The 15,158-nt window shown below is 40.2% G+C and overlaps 3 protein-coding genes across 8 annotated transcripts in view; 2 read left to right on the top strand and 1 right to left on the bottom strand.

Moving 5' to 3' along the window:
- Window positions 1–1,715: 1,715 nt before the first annotated feature.
- LOC102302090 (ATP synthase subunit beta, mitochondrial) lies at window positions 1,716–4,852 on the top strand. The gene is made up of 10 exons (XM_005918163.3): window positions 1,716–1,882; window positions 2,398–2,571; window positions 2,653–2,827; window positions 3,011–3,132; window positions 3,233–3,417; window positions 3,549–3,707; window positions 3,797–3,919; window positions 4,003–4,215; window positions 4,309–4,510; window positions 4,611–4,852. Exons 1-10 carry the CDS (start codon window positions 1,777–1,779, stop codon window positions 4,706–4,708), a joined length of 1,557 nt encoding a protein of 518 aa, XP_005918225.1. The 5' UTR covers window positions 1,716–1,776; the 3' UTR covers window positions 4,709–4,852.
- Window positions 4,217–8,302, bottom strand: zgc:172182 (coiled-coil domain-containing protein 89). 3 transcript variants are annotated; one of them, XM_042219220.1, is made up of 8 exons: window positions 8,221–8,302; window positions 6,541–7,013; window positions 6,264–6,394; window positions 6,062–6,198; window positions 5,886–5,962; window positions 5,167–5,266; window positions 4,989–5,082; window positions 4,217–4,470 (listed from the first exon to the last, which is right to left on the bottom strand). In XM_042219220.1, the coding sequence occupies exons 2-7, from the start codon at window positions 7,008–7,010 to the stop codon at window positions 4,996–4,998; spliced, it is 1,002 nt and encodes a 333-aa protein (XP_042075154.1). In that variant the 5' UTR covers window positions 7,011–7,013; window positions 8,221–8,302; the 3' UTR covers window positions 4,217–4,470; window positions 4,989–4,995. The 3 variants fall into 3 exon arrangements, with proteins under 3 accessions (XP_042075154.1, XP_014187835.1, XP_005918224.1); XM_014332349.2 differs by having other exon boundaries at window positions 8,089–8,295; XM_005918162.2 differs by having other exon boundaries at window positions 8,116–8,294.
- A 221-nt stretch (window positions 8,303–8,523) lies between these two features.
- Window positions 8,524–15,158, top strand: part of lrp2a (low density lipoprotein receptor-related protein 2a) — a 53,602-nt gene continuing 46,967 nt past the window's right edge. For all 4 annotated transcript variants that reach the window (XM_014332350.2, XM_042219219.1, XM_005918166.3 and 1 more), the window contains exons 1-4: window positions 8,524–9,138; window positions 14,159–14,266; window positions 14,565–14,687; window positions 14,971–15,087. In XM_014332350.2, the coding sequence (XP_014187836.1) occupies window positions 9,069–9,138; window positions 14,159–14,266; window positions 14,565–14,687; window positions 14,971–15,087 (418 nt within the window). In that variant the 5' untranslated portion in view covers window positions 8,524–9,068. The remainder of the gene's footprint in view (window positions 9,139–14,158; window positions 14,267–14,564; window positions 14,688–14,970; window positions 15,088–15,158) is intronic.

Here is a 15,158-nt window from a genome sequence, read left to right as displayed (position 1 = left end):
GAAGGGTGCACCCTGGATATGTTTGCCTGTCTGTTATAGGGCTCACTGAGAAATGGTAAATGGACTAGTTCTTATATAGCGCTTTTCCACTCTTCTGAGCACTCAAAGCGCTTTACACAACTTGTGCATTCACCCATTCACACCCATTCGCACAAGCACAACTGACATTCACACACATTCATACTCCGATGAATGCATCGGAGAGCAATTTCGGGTTAGTATCTTGCCCAAGGATATTTGGCATGCAGACTAGGGGAAGCCGGGAATCGAACCACCAACCTTCCGATCAGTAGATGACCTGCTCTACCACCTGAGCTACAGACAACTATTCACTTTCATATTCACATGTACCACCAATGTAAAATCATCAGTTAACCTAAACTTGTTGACCAGATGTGCACAGGAAGAGCACCCAAAGTCCAAATGGAAAGGTCCGAAACAAAACTTTTTTTTTTACCAGAACCAAATTTTTTTTTTGCCATCCACGAGTCAAGATTTTCCCAGAGGTCTGAATTTTCTTGAGTAAATCTAAATTCCATCCATCTATCCATTCTCTGCCACTTATTTTTTTTCAGGGTCGAAGGGGGGCTGGAGCCTATCCCAGCTGTCTTGTGGCGAGAGACAGGGTACACCCTGGAGAGGTCACCAGTCTGTCGCAGGGCTAATAAATTTAAAATTTAATTTAAAATAATTCCAAACTTTTGAACTTATAGATGGCATAAAAACTCCAACTTATTTTCATTGGCAGAAACAAGTTCCACATTTCGCAGCACTGTCATATGTTCAGTCTCGGCTGTTGGCTTCATAAAGCATCTCTACATCACACAGTGTGTTTTTATAAGCTGTAAAATTAGTTATATGCATTACTACTACAGTATCTCTTTCAAAATACACTATCCCAACCTATGTATGCAAGCACAATCTGACCTGAAGAGTTGTAGGGGCCATCTTCGCCTTCATTTGATAGGCAAAGACAGACATTAAAGCCAGACATAAAGGCAGGGTGAGAAAGAATGACATGGAGGAAATCACCATGATCCCAAGCCGCTGCAGCTTTTCAGCATTCAGGTTATCCACTTAACCAAGTGAGCAACAGCAGTCCCCCAACAGATAAGATTTGAGGTGTTCCTTCGTACTCATCTCATCATGAATTTTCACAAAATGCTGAATTTATCTAATTTATTAACATGTAATTTTATTACACAAGTTAAATTTAATGGATAGTTTATACAACTAACCTTTTCCTTGATGAATTGTTTGAATAAATAAACCTTTGATTTGATATGTTTCAGTTGCACTTCATTCAAAATTATTGCTTCAATATTATTATAATTAATGCTTGAGAGGGTGAAGAATCATTTTTGTGAGTGAATAAAACTAAACTCCTAATATTAAGCTGGCAAACTAACTTGCAGCCATAATCAGCATTCCTGAGCCTTTTTTATTTACAGTTGACCCCAATTAATAAATACATAAATAAAATTTTAAAAAAAATCTGCTGACCAATAACTCCCCCTTTAATTAAACTCCCAGTTAAAAATCCAGTCCAAACCTTTCAGTTGGAGTAAATCTATATACAGGGAGTAGTTGGCCTGTGAAGGACTAATTCCCTTTACCTGTATCGCGACTGTATGTTATTGGAAATGTCGGCTCTGCCCTCTAGCGGTGTATGAAGGCATAAAATCAACTCATACCGCACATGCTCAGAAGGGCCCGGTTCAGCTGTTAGAGATCTGCCATAAGCAGAGTGCGCCGTCACCTTCAGCCATCTTAACCATGTTGGGTGCCTTGGGACGGTGCTGCAACGGGGCTCTGCAGGCTCTGAAGCCTGGCTTCAGCTCTCTGAAGACAATCCCCGGGAGAAATGCGGCTCTCTATTCCAGTAAGTAAAGTTTAAAACTGTGGCCGACTGTCAGCATTATGTGTCGCTTGTTACTACAGCCAGTAGATGCGAACCCGGCGGAACAGGCCTGTACCATTAAGGCTCCATTCATTGAAGATCAGTGGGTATTTTAGCCAAACAAAGGATCTAAAATATGAGCGAACCAGTTATTTAGGCACGTTTTTGCTTCAGGTATTTGTCTTTACTCCTGATATGTTTTACTTCGCTGTCTTCCATGAATGACCTTCGTAAGCGGGTCATTGTTTTGCCACAGACCCTGTGCTCTCGCTGTTCCAAAGTTTTAGTTAGTCTGTGTGCTTCAGTTACAACAGAATACGGAAGTGCATTTAAGAAAACCTAAAAATGTGGCAGTATTTTATAGGCAGGCAGTTAATCTGCCTGCCCTCTAGATGTACTTCAGTTCACTTGCATAGGTTAATTTAGTATGCACGGTCTCTCTGGGAAGCATGAACTGTTGCTGTCATGTGCTGCCATTCATGTCACTGTCCTTTCAGGCAGGGGTTATGCTGCCCCAGCTGCTCAGGCTTCCCTGGCCAATGGCCGGATAGTAGCTGTGATTGGTGCTGTGGTGGATGTCCAGTTTGATGAGGGCCTGCCTCCCATTCTCAATGCCCTGGAGGTGGCAGGCCGCGAGAGCCGGCTGGTGCTGGAGGTGGCACAGCATCTCGGTGAGTGTGCTGAAATGAGCCAGCTCAACACTCCAGAGTGAATATTTGTCCTTTAATGTCTTTCTTTGTACATTCATTCAGGTGAAAACACAGTCAGAACCATCGCCATGGACGGTACTGAGGGTCTGGTCCGTGGTCAGAAGGTTCTTGACACTGGAGCTCCCATTCGGATTCCCGTGGGCCCCGAGACCTTGGGCAGGATTATGAATGTCATCGGAGAACCCATTGATGAGAGGGGTCCAATTAGTACAAAGCAGTGAGTATTGAAAGGATTTAAACTTTCCCACCCTCTGTGAATATCTCAGCTTTTGTCTGTTTTACTCAAATAAGAGTTAAAATGTGTCTTTACTATTAATGGGTTTGACAGATGATAAAGCACACATGGCACCTGTCTTATTCAATTGTAAGCATGTTTACAATAACAAACATTACTTGGCAGGACTGCTCCTATTCATGCTGAAGCCCCTGAGTTCACTGACATGAGTGTGGAGCAGGAGATCCTGGTGACTGGCATCAAAGTGGTAGATCTGCTGGCACCCTACGCCAAGGGTGGAAAGATCGGTTTGTTTATTTTGTTTTTGTTTTTTTTTAAATCCACATTTATTTTTTCACACAAGAATTCCTTGTTAATTTATTATTGTGTATGCTTCATTCCTTAAAGGTCTGTTTGGTGGTGCTGGTGTTGGCAAGACTGTGTTGATTATGGAGCTGATCAACAATGTGGCGAAGGCTCACGGTGGTTACTCTGTGTTTGCTGGAGTGGGCGAGAGAACCCGCGAAGGAAATGACTTGTACCATGAGATGATTGAGTCTGGTGTCATTAACCTGAAGGACACGACCTCAAAGGTCAGAGCCTTTTAACAAGTTAGCTGTTAAAACATACGTAGTCATTGTATTGTAGCAGTAAAAGTTTGGTTTTTAGCTCTGCTGTTGGATTTCAGTTAAGTTTCCTGGGACTCTTGCATCGTGTTTCTCAGGTGGCACTGGTGTACGGTCAGATGAACGAGCCTCCAGGTGCTCGTGCGAGAGTTGCCCTGACCGGTTTGACTGTTGCAGAATACTTCCGCGATCAGGAGGGACAGGACGTGCTCCTCTTTATTGACAACATCTTTAGGTTTACCCAGGCTGGATCAGAGGTTTGAAATGGAATAAATAAAAAAAATACTTTTTGTTAGACCTAATAGTTATGTCATCTCACTTTAATATTTATATCATTATTCTTTAGGTGTCTGCTCTGTTGGGTCGTATCCCTTCTGCCGTGGGTTACCAGCCAACACTGGCCACTGATATGGGTACAATGCAGGAGAGAATCACCACCACTAAGAAAGGCTCCATCACCTCAGTACAAGTAAGAATTCCCAGGATGCTAATCCTAATTACATGTCAGCATGCTCTTGTTTTCTGGTTTATTTAAACTGATTTGTATTGCAGGCTATTTATGTGCCTGCTGATGACTTGACTGACCCCGCTCCAGCTACCACTTTTGCTCACTTGGATGCGACAACCGTGCTGTCCCGCGCTATCGCCGAGCTTGGTATCTATCCTGCTGTGGATCCCCTAGATTCAACTTCCCGCATCATGGACCCCAATATTGTTGGTTCTGAACACTACGATGTTGCCCGTGGTGTGCAGAAAATTCTTCAGGTAAGCTGTATGCCATAACAATTTATTAATAACAAACAATCAATACAAAAGGCAAAAACTAATGACTGTTTCTTTCTTTCTTTTTTTTTGTAGGACTATAAGTCATTACAGGACATCATTGCTATCCTTGGTATGGATGAATTGTCTGAGGAGGACAAGTTAACTGTAGCACGTGCACGCAAGATCCAGCGTTTCCTGTCTCAGCCCTTCCAGGTAGCTGAAGTCTTTACCGGTCATTTGGGCAAGCTGGTCCCTCTGAAGGAAACAATCAAAGGCTTTAAGAGCATTCTAGGAGGTAAAGTGCACCACTGATATAAAGACATTTTTTTTAAATGGCATCAACTTGGTGTGCTTTTTATAGTAATGGTTATTGTTGGGTTTTTTTTCTCTTCAAGGTGAATATGATGCCTTGCCAGAACAGGCTTTCTACATGGTGGGCCCCATTGAAGAAGTAGTCCAAAAGGCTGAGAAACTGGCCGAGGAACATGCGTAAACGATATCTTTCTGAGGCCGGAAAGTTTTGAGATGAACATTTGTACAGTGTAATTTCTATTTGAGGAACTTCTAACGTGTCATGCTAAGTATGTTTGTTGTGGTTCCATTTCTCTGGAAGATTAAATAAAAAAAAAAAGTAAAAAAAGTAAATTTGTGTTGTATCCATGGCTTCTTTTCTTTCTTTCTTTTTTTTCCCCCACCTTTCCCTCGAAATTGTCCACAAACATGCATACTTGTTCACAATAAATAAAAACCATCATACTGATTAGAAAACATACCAGATGTTTAGCCAATTATGTGGCGCAGCTTCCTATTCAGCTCCCTTTCCTGTGTGAGGAGGCTGTCACTGTGTTCCTTGAAAGCGTCGAAATCCTGTGAAAATGAAACATTTGGAACGTGTTCTCAGCCTCAGTTTGGGCGACCATGAAATTTTGCAGACTGCCTATTTCAATGCACCTCTTTTAGCTTCTCGAACTTTCTCACAGATTGATCGAGAGCAGACTGGAGGGACTTCACTCTTGCATCTTTGTTAACAGCTTCTACTTCACGTGCAAATCTGAAAGTCGAGAACAAACGTAAGATCGCTCTCATTTGTGCTTCAGTCTTTCTGTGCGTGATCCTGGAAATAAATCTTAGTATGCCATGTTGAAGGATGTCGCAATTCCTAAAGTGTGTTAAGAAGAGAGAGGCTCGCTTACAGAAGTAAAAATGAAGGATGCATTTTTACCTTCAGTGTATAAAAGGTGAAGCACACAACTGGAATAGACAAATCACAGAGGAAGGAGTCCCTAAACTAATTGTCTGTATTTATAACTTTTTTCATTTATTTAAGATGATCAAACTTTCTGGCCTTCAGTGTCACTGTGATTAAGAAACTTAGATATACCTTGTCATGTTGTAAATTAAAAGAATCGATCAATATAAAAGAATAGCATGAGGACTGCAACACTGGAGATCATAAAGTCTTAGTCCTGCAGTGCTGTAAGTAGCATAACAAAATTTATAGTGCAGATGTTAAACATTCTCATTTGACACTTTAAAGTGATGGCTTGAGGCAAAACTGATACTTCTCTAGTGGGAAGGGCTAAGACACGAGGACAGGAGTAGAGGAGAAAATAAGAAAGTCAGTTAAACTTTAAAGTCTTAGAGCAATGTAACGTGAGCACTGTTAGTACCTCTCCAATGCCTCCAGTTGCACTTTCTTCTCTTCTTTGCATTTTGTCTCCAGGTTCTGGATTTCCTCCTGTTTCTCCTGCATTTAAGAGCAGTTTGTATGTTAATAAAGCCATTCATTCATTCACGAGCATTTGTGTATGTTTATTAGTTAGAACAATGCTGTTTTTTTATTGACCTGTATCACTTTGCCTCTTTCCATAGAAAGACACAAAAACTTGTCCTTCTCCTTCATGAGACTTGTTATCCTTTCTCTCATTTTGATTTCATTCAAAGCTCGCTGTTCTTCAGCCTCTTGTAGCTGCAGCTTCAGTTCTGTTTGCAGAAAGAAAGACATTATTTTGTAAACTGTAGAGATAGACCTATAGTTTTCTACGCACCTTTGCAGTTGTCCACAGCCTCTTTGTGCTGCTGGTGTGCATCCTGTAGCTCATTGATTAGTGATGTTTCCCTGGCTATATGCAGATTTTCTTGTCCCAGGAGTTCCATCTGGCATCCAGCTAATTTCTCCCTTAAGTTTTAGTGTAAAATAATTCAAAAGAAATTAACAACTACATATTTAATGATTTTTATTACTGTTCAATAATTCTTGTTTTTCAAAAGTCTGAGATTGAATCTCAATAGATTCAAGCATTAGAGTTAATTAGAGTTAATTACCGATATTCCTTTCTCTTGGTTGCATATTTCTCTATCTGCCGTTTAACTTCTTCCTCCAGTTTTTGCACTAACACTTGGCTGTCGTGTAACCTCTGTGAGAAAAGCGATTCATTCTCTGACTGCAGCTTTTCGTTTTCGAGTTTTAACTGGCTGTTATGATTTTTATACTCCTCCATGAAAGCAATAATTGCTTGATTGTTGGCAGCTAAATCCATAAATCTTTTCTCCAGTATCTTTGATTTGTTCCTTTCCTCTTCCAGTTCTTTCTGACAGCGTGCCACTTGGTCCTCATGCTCTGCATTGATTTTCTGCAGGGCTTGATATCGGAGAAACACCTCGTCGGCTCTGTTTTTCAGAATGCAGATCAAACTTGACTGCTCATCTACTCTGGACCTCAACATCTTTTCCTCTGTTAGATCCTCCGTGGGAAGACTTTGAAGTTTCCCAGGTGACTTCTGAATGCAGTCCATATGCTGTGAACAAAGGGAAGAAACCTAATGTTAAAACATGGCAATAACTTCTCTCACACCAATCTGACAAGGCAGGCAGCTGTCCATCCTGAGCCTGTGTGTTTAGGCATGTAGACATGGTTAATTCAACCTTCTCCTTAGTTAAAACTCAGCATCAAAATGGGGACGAAAAGCAATTTAAGTATTTTAAGTAGTTCAATTCATGATTCAGCAATTTAAGTAGTTCAAATAACCAGATGACTTGTGGAAAAGCATCTCTGAATGCAGAGCATATTAAAACACTGAAGCAGATTGTCTTGACCATTTTAAATGGGGACAAGTCAGCTGGTGAGTGTATTTAACTCAGGGATGTCAAAGTCATTTTACATCGTTGGCCACAAACAGCCCACTTTGATCTCAGCCAGTGAAACTCCAATTTTAGTCAATGTAAAAAGAAATTTACTACACATTTAATCAATGAGATATCTTAATACAAGACAAAGAAGAGAAATTTCAACAGTATGTCTCAGTTTTTCTACTACATGCGTAGTAATTGAAAGAAATCTGTCAGCATGACTCTTTGGGCTTCAATTGTAAGAAGTAAATCTATAAAATTTCAGTCTATAAGATAATTACTTTGGTGTTACGTGAATGGCCATGGGATGAGATATTTATAATAAGGCAAAGTTGTAAAAGACACCTAACAATATTGGAGCCTTCGCTGATTCTGGCCTTACGTTTGACACCCCAGGTCTGACTATTAACTATAGCGGTTAAATGTACTAAGTACAGTGCTATTGTTGTAGAGCAATTGCTCATAATTTTCTTTAAGTACACTATTGGGCTAAATGTACTTCTGCGACTAAACACTTTTAGGTAATTAACGGTTTTAGATACTCTGCGCATCTTAAAAGATCGCTAGCTTATACTTTTTATGTTACCCATCTCTTATTATTCTTTTTTAGCATGTTTCCAGTTTATTCACACACTTAGCTCACTTAGTTTAAATTTATTCCTCATTTAAAGCATTTAAGTAATACAGCAGTACTTAAAGTTAAGAATTGTCGAGAAACTAAACTTAGTATTAGTTTGAACTAACTTTTTTGTTTTGCTTTTTTAAACACACCTTCACCTCGCTGCCCTCCATCTTCATGTTTTCCTCTGCATTGCTCTGTGAAACTGCCATGTCGAGTTCATATAATACAGATTTTCAGTCACATTTTTTCCGTACCTAACTTCCACTTTTCGTTGAAAATATCTTTTAAAAGTCTCGGTAGTTTCGGTTGCACCGTCGCTAATGGCAACCATCTTTGCACCGCCCTTTCTTCTGATTTATCTATTCGGCCGCATGAGGGCGATGTTGAGCTTATTATCGGCCGCCAACTTGGTTAACAGTAGGTTTTCTTAAAAAAAAAAAAAAAATATTATTTTAGTAGTAGCAGTTTATATTATTTATTTATTTATTTATTTATTTGATGATTGCATTTTTCCGTGGCGCTAAATTTGTATATTTTTATTTTAGGGAGATCATTACACCATAATTCCGTTAGTTTACCATTAGATAATCTAATAATCGTTTGACCTCCTTTTGCAAAGCACCGTTACAAAGACTCTTAACAAAGTGCATGTTTGTCGTCATATGTGCCAGAAACATGGTCCTTGCTCGGGCTCTAACCAACCATACTGGGATTAAGTTCTCTGCCTGGGCCTTCTTGGACGCCCTAGAAGGCCTTGTTGTAGTTGCATGCTTTTTTATTTAGTCGCCCACTCTTTATTTCCCCCTCCAAGAACCAGTAGGCACCCATTTCAATCCCTAAATCAAAGTGATAGCCCGCTGAGAGTGAAAAATCACTGGCACTGGGACGAGTCGGACCTTACTCGGCATTATGCAGATTCCAGAGCCCAGAGGGATTTATCGTGAGGGCCGAGGCTGGGTTGGGGGAGCGGCTGTCCTGGCCTTTGTGCACGCCCCTTTTCATCAACTAGCGGGCCAAGAAAGACAGAGGAAAGCAACAGCATCCCAGCCCCAGTCCTTACAGCTCCTCCATCTGCACAGCGGAGCTGGACGGACCAGCCAGGATGTGGAGAGCACTGCTACTTAAACTCCTTTTTGTCCTTATATGCTGTGTTACATGGCACCACTCTGAAGGTAAGTACTGTGATTTTTTTAAACTTTTTTTTCTCTGTCCACACAGGATGTTAGCTGCATGACTCATTGAGGAACTACATAACTGCTGCGCTGCAATGCACTTGTTGCACATAGGAAAAAAAATATGAGAAAACTGAAAATCAATCATATTTGATGGAATTTAAAGAGCAAAAGAAGGTGGAAATAGTATTGTTAATTCAAAAGCCTTTGGTTTAGTGCCTGCACTCAGGATGATACTGTATTTTTATTTATTTATTTATTTTTAATTTAGCCACCAGGTAAAGTAATTCTGTCTGTGGCGCTAAATGCTTTTACACATAGTATTACTTTAAAGGTTGAGCACAAAGCCTTCCTCACACCGATTGGAAGTTATCTTGAGGAACTTTTGCCTGAGCTTTACTGTTGCTAGGTAACGGAAAAGAGCATGTGACTTACAGGCAATCTGTGAGGACTGTGGGCCACTGGTACAAGTCTCATTCAGTGGAGCAGATTTTACGCTGCAAACCCACCGATTCGGCTCAGATTCCAGCTTTATTTTCTAATGCAAGAGAGAGAGAGACACACACACACACACACACACACACACACACACATGAAAAAAAAGCTCACACACTGCTCTTTATACGTGACAGTCTCATGCTTGTCTGTTGTGTTAGGAACACGGCTAAGATCTTACTTCTCAAATTGTAATCTGCTTTCTTTTTGCTCAACCCTTAGTATGTAAGCTCCTTACTGTGAATCAAGCAACTAATTACAGTGCAGCTGCTGCAGAAAGGAATCATTTCTAACCAAGAGAGAAACAGTTTCAAGTTTTTTTGTTTTTTAAATAAACCTAAAGTGAGGTCAATCCTACAGCTTTTTTATTTACTGTTATGAAATATCCTAGACCTATTTCCTCACTGGCTAAAAGGCAGAAAATCGGGCCTGTCTATGTAAAAAACCCAACAAAAAACAAAGACAATATAACTGTACCGTATAACTGAGACTGTAGCATTTAAAAAAATATCACTTGGCATTTCCTTTGAATCTTGGCAGTTGCATGCAACTTGAAGATGAATTTTGCTGATGACAGCTGAAGGGCACAAAATGATGACTTGAGAAAAATAGCAGACGTCCAGCACACTTAGTCAGCTTGTGCATGTCGATCATTAGCTTGGATTAGTTGACTGCTTAAATATTATTTATTTATCTTTAACCTGAATTTATGAATGACCACTCTGTTTTAAACCATATTGCTGGACATTGCCTCCCTGGCTTCCCTGGCCTGCTTTGTCACTTAGAATATAAGATTGGTGATGGCTTGTTTTACTGTGAGGGGGGCAGGGTACTTTCTAATCTCTTCCTGATCCTCCACAAAAATCCTTTAGTTTGATAACTGTTTCTTCCAGGACCTTCTGGAAAACATTATCCAGGCCTTGAGCTTGATACTACTACTGAATGCTTACACTGGCATTAATAGCTAACGTGACTGTTTGAGAAGATTTCATGGTGTTGGTTTATTAACTATTATCTGCCATTTCTGCTGTTTTGGATGTGTTTTGTCAGCAAGTTGAGCTGTTATCTCCAATTATCATTTACCAGGGAATCTTAATAGCCTATTAGGCGCATAGTGCAAATTTTAATAGCTCTATAAATTGCTTTTATTTAAATATACTAGTAAACAACATGCAAATTGCAAGACAGATTACAGACTGAAACCTATTTTTAGTTCCAGTCTGTAATGACGTCAATAAAAAATGTTTTCCTTCTTGTTGAAACTTTTCGAGACTTTTCAAGCTCAGCCAGCACGTGCACCTTAAACCTTGTGCCCGTGGCCAAGCGTCTTTCCGGTGTAGGAGCCTAAGTCTGCATGCTACAGTAACACTGCGGGAGAAACTGGAGCACAGTTGACACAAATTGAGAGCAAATCCTTTTGGTAGCTCCCCCGTTAAAGTCCACGTTAAAGACACCAAGGATGGAGTTTAGCCTCCAACCAGCTGCTTCGTGAGCTGTGACACACAGCGTAGAGGAGAAGTAAGATGTCCAGTAGCTGTGTTATTGGGTTGTGACAACTTAATTTATGATTCCTTTCACTTACTGTTTTGTTGGTCCATGCATCAAAAAGCTGAGCATTCCTCGATTCCAACCAGACCAAGGCTTTATTCCTCGCCCTATTTATGCCTTCCTTTTGTTCCCATGTCACTGCCAAAGCTGCCTCGTTTTTTGGGTTTTTTTTAGACGTTTTTGAGTGTAGCACTAAGAGCCAAAGTCACTTGTTTGGCAATTGACTGCATTCTGCTGCATTGATTTCCATATGAAATGGGCAGCAGCACTTCGCTCTGACAGCGTTTCATGCTGCCAGCAGACGTTTTCTCAACTTTTCTCCGCTCACATCCATTGAGTGCAGAGGGCTGCACCAAAACAAGACGGCACTGATGAAAGCGTGAAGACTTCTTTTGACATACCCCATGTGACAAGAAAGAGATGTTTCACAACAGCAGTGGACAGACAAGTTTTTTTCTTTTTGTCAGAAGGTGGCATATAGTATGTTCTTCTCTGGTTCTGCAGCTTGTAAGGCTTACTTTCCTCTACTTTTTTTTAGGAAGACACTTCAGAGTTACGAGCTTGCATCACTGCTCACAACTCTGTTGTCCCATTGTAATTTCACAGAGGGATTTAAGGCGTTTGGAGGACTTCATTCGGAGGAAAATTCCACTCGTGCGCTTCTTTGTCGGGCGTTCTTATCCTCATCCTCAGACAGAGCAGTGCTCTTTCCTTCTGTGGGTTTAAGTTGCTAATTAGAAAAGACAAAGCCAGAAGGAAGGGGAAAGGAAAACAACAACATTACAGAAAAGCCTCAGCTAAAACTCTTATTAGAAAACACTCATCATCACCGCCCCCACACACACACACTCACTTAAAAAAAGCATTCTTAAGAAGACCTTTGCTTTGTACTTGCTTAATTTTGACTGACTTTCTCAGTTTAACAACATAATTTAAGGATTTGGAAAAATGTTCTATTGTGAATGTAAAAAGAAACCTAACACAAGATAGTGCTGTTAAAGGTTCGGCATCAGTGCACGGTATCTGTCACCATTCCCAGAAGTAATGCTGTCAGGAAACACTGGCTGCATTTGAAAGCATCCAGTAGATTGGTTTCTTCCTGGCATACTGGCCTTTAAGGTGTCACTGTGTGCATTTATAGCGTCTATACACCTCTAGATTTATTTCAGTGGTAGAAGAAGTACTCCAAATACTTCTCTCTTTAAGTAAATAAGGAGAAATACATAAATGTTAAAAGACTTCATTGCAAGTAAATCTTCAGCATGAAAACTGATTTCAGATAAATGATGTAATGTAGTGCCAGCAAGATGTAGTCAAAGCAGAAGGCTATAAAAGAAGTGTTTGCCCTCCCTGAGTTAAGTATTGTTACATGTAATATCATTAGATAACTAATTGGCAAGCATCAATGGGTAAGCAGCATGCTACTTGCTTTTACTTGCTTAAAAGTTCCCGAGTGAAGCATCATGTCACAATAAAAATTGTCACCTTAAAGTGTACTTACTTACAAATCACGATTATATTCTTATTTAAGTCTTAATGAAACATTTTTTCTGGAAAAATCACTTTCTTTTAGATGTTTACATTGATAAGATTGCGTCCAGTTTCACAGTCAATAGCAATCAATATATTTTTGTTATTATTTGTCATTCTTTTTTTCTCTTTTTGAAACTCCTAGTTGTCCTGCACAGACAACACTTCTTTTTATCAGCGTATATATGCTGCTTTTGTTTAATAGATTTAGTCTTTTTGCTACTTGTGTCCTGCATCCAACGCTTCTTCCATGCTATAGTTGAAACCTCTAGGATCATTGACTTGTAACAACGACCTCCTTTGAGCAAGTTTGTGAGCAATTTTATCATTAGTAAACTGAGCAGGATAGCTGCTGGCAGAGTTAAAAATGTGGCCCTTTTTTTTGTTGAGTTGTTTGTAAAGCAGTTAATTGGAGACAAGAAGGCAACCTACACAACTATTTTAGTGCAGAAGCACCGGCAGTGACCACACAACTGCTTTAGAAGCAATCTATCATTAAAATAGTCCATAACTCAAAGCAATGATAAACTCTTGGCGCTAAATATAGTCTGTGTTTCCTTTAAATAGCGTTTAGTACCATCACTCAACTGCCCGCTGGCTTTTCTGACCTTGCAGACACCTTTTCACTCAGTTAAAGCTGAATTGCACCATAAAAATGTTTCCTTGTGGCCAAAACCATTATTGTGAAATTGTAAAGGCATGATATAGGTTACTAAAGCCCTAGATTTTAGATAAAAACTCTCGATTTTTAAAAATTCTCAAGAAGGTATTTGATCAAAGGGGAACGTGGTTTTCAAAATGCTGGATAAGACAGGACAGAGACAGACCCCCAACCCTGAGCATGCACCACCAATCACCACCTCACACTTCCTCTCATAAAGAATTTGGGTTGAAATGGCTGCGGTACCACCCAGTACCAGTATTTATTCTAATTACATTTCTGACTGGACAGGAAAAGCATGCACCATAAATCAGGCTGTCAAAGAGCCCATCAGAATTGCACATTCCTATTTGAACGGGGTCTGATGGAGTGCTCTGCCTCTGAACTATGCTGCTTGAATCAATCTCTCCTGGTAAACGTCAGGGAAGGTAGAGCCATGGTACCTTATCTCTACCATTGCCCCTCAGTGAGAACATCAAAAGGAAGCTTGGGAAGAGCGCAGTGAAGGTTGTGTAACTGTCGGTTGGATGGCTGGCACGTTTGTCTCCAAGGCTCATCAATGCTGTTTGCAACAGACTATATCAGAGAACACCTACCCTCCCTCCCCATGGCCTGTTTTTCAATGCATATATAAAAGACAATTGATTCATAATTTATTTGTATTTATTTATGTTTTGTTTTGGACAGGATGACAAACAGGAATAGAACTAAAATTGAAATTTAACATAGAATGCACATTTTGGGGAAAAAAAGCTTAAGTTGAACTCAAGCTGTGATTGCATGCAGGATGTGAATTGGGGCAGTTCCGCTGCGGGACAGGTCGATGTATCCCCGGTGACTGGCACTGTGACGGGACGTCAGACTGCGTCGATGACTCTGATGAGCACGACTGCCGTGAGTTACTTATTAAATTGCATTTTTTGCCAATATGATGCCTGCAAAGGTTTTAATATTTCATGTACGATGCTTGTTAGATGTGAGTGCTTTCGGTAGTGGAAGGAACTAAATCCTGCTATCGATGAAAATATATTGCAATAAAGTGTTTCTGTGTGTACAATTAGTAACGTTAGTGTGGTTGTAGCTAAGCACAAGTAAAGTATAAGTAATAAAAAAATGCACTTGATCAGCAGTAAGATTTGTACTTCTGGATTTCATTCAGGAGGCGTAAGTAATGAAATGCTCTGTCTCACAGCTCAGGTAACGTGTGATAGCAACCATTTCCAGTGTCTGAGTGACGGCGAGTGTATCCCAAACCTATGGGTGTGTGACGATGAGGAAGACTGTGAGGATGGCTCAGATGAGAGGCAGCACTGCCGTAAGTATATTACATCATTATCAGATTATAAAGGGAGCTGTTCAGTGATTAAGTAAACCTATTAAAAAATACTTAGAATGAAATATTTGAAATAATTTGAATTCTTGCAAACATAAACTATGGTCATGTGGGATTGGACATTGAAATGATTAACAATGACCCCCCACATAGTCTGTGGGACTGAAGTAAGGTACGGTGATGACTTTTAAGTCCCTTTATCTACAATAAAATGAAATTTGAACTGCACATAGATGAATACAAACTTTTTTTTATCTCTTCCTAGCTGGAAGGACATGCACCAGTGGCCAGTTCAGCTGCAGTAATGGTGCGTGCATCCCAGGAGAGTACCAATGTGACCGTCTGGCAGACTGCTCAGATGGTTCCGATGAGAGAAATTGCCGTAAGTCTTCTCCAAGGTGGTTCCCCCCACTTTTTTTTTTTTATCTCAGGCTCCTGTGGCATTTTAATCAA

Source organism: Haplochromis burtoni, unplaced genomic scaffold (genome assembly GCF_018398535.1).
Source record: "Haplochromis burtoni strain Fernald_Lab_line unplaced genomic scaffold, NCSU_Asbu1 Contig_29, whole genome shotgun sequence".
NCBI lineage: Eukaryota > Metazoa > Chordata > Actinopteri > Cichliformes > Cichlidae > Haplochromis > Haplochromis burtoni.
Note: the sequence above shows the minus strand (reverse complement) of the source record. Positions and strands in the feature narration are given on the sequence as shown.

What these genes read in the sequence shown, in the direction of transcription:
- LOC102302090 (XM_005918163.3), top strand. Translation starts at nt 1,777, where the DNA reads ATGTTGGGTGCCTTGGGACGGTGCTGCAACGGGGCTCTGCAGGCTCTG. An exon ending in GTGTGCAGAAAATTCTTCAG is followed by an intron (nt 4,216 to 4,308) that starts GTAAGCTGTATG and finishes TTTTTTTTGTAG; the next exon opens with GACTATAAGTCATTACAGGA. An exon ending in CTTTAAGAGCATTCTAGGAG is followed by an intron (nt 4,511 to 4,610) that starts GTAAAGTGCACC and finishes TTTCTCTTCAAG; the next exon opens with GTGAATATGATGCCTTGCCA.
- zgc:172182 (XM_014332349.2), bottom strand. Translation starts at nt 8,175, where the DNA reads ATGGCAGTTTCACAGAGCAATGCAGAGGAAAACATGAAGATGGAGGGC. An exon ending in TAAAAAAGCAAAACAAAAAA is followed by an intron (nt 7,014 to 8,088) that starts GTTAGTTCAAAC and finishes CTTTGTTCACAG; the next exon opens with CATATGGACTGCATTCAGAA. An exon ending in AAAGAGGCAAAGTGATACAG is followed by an intron (nt 5,963 to 6,061) that starts GTCAATAAAAAA and finishes TCTTAAATGCAG; the next exon opens with GAGAAACAGGAGGAAATCCA.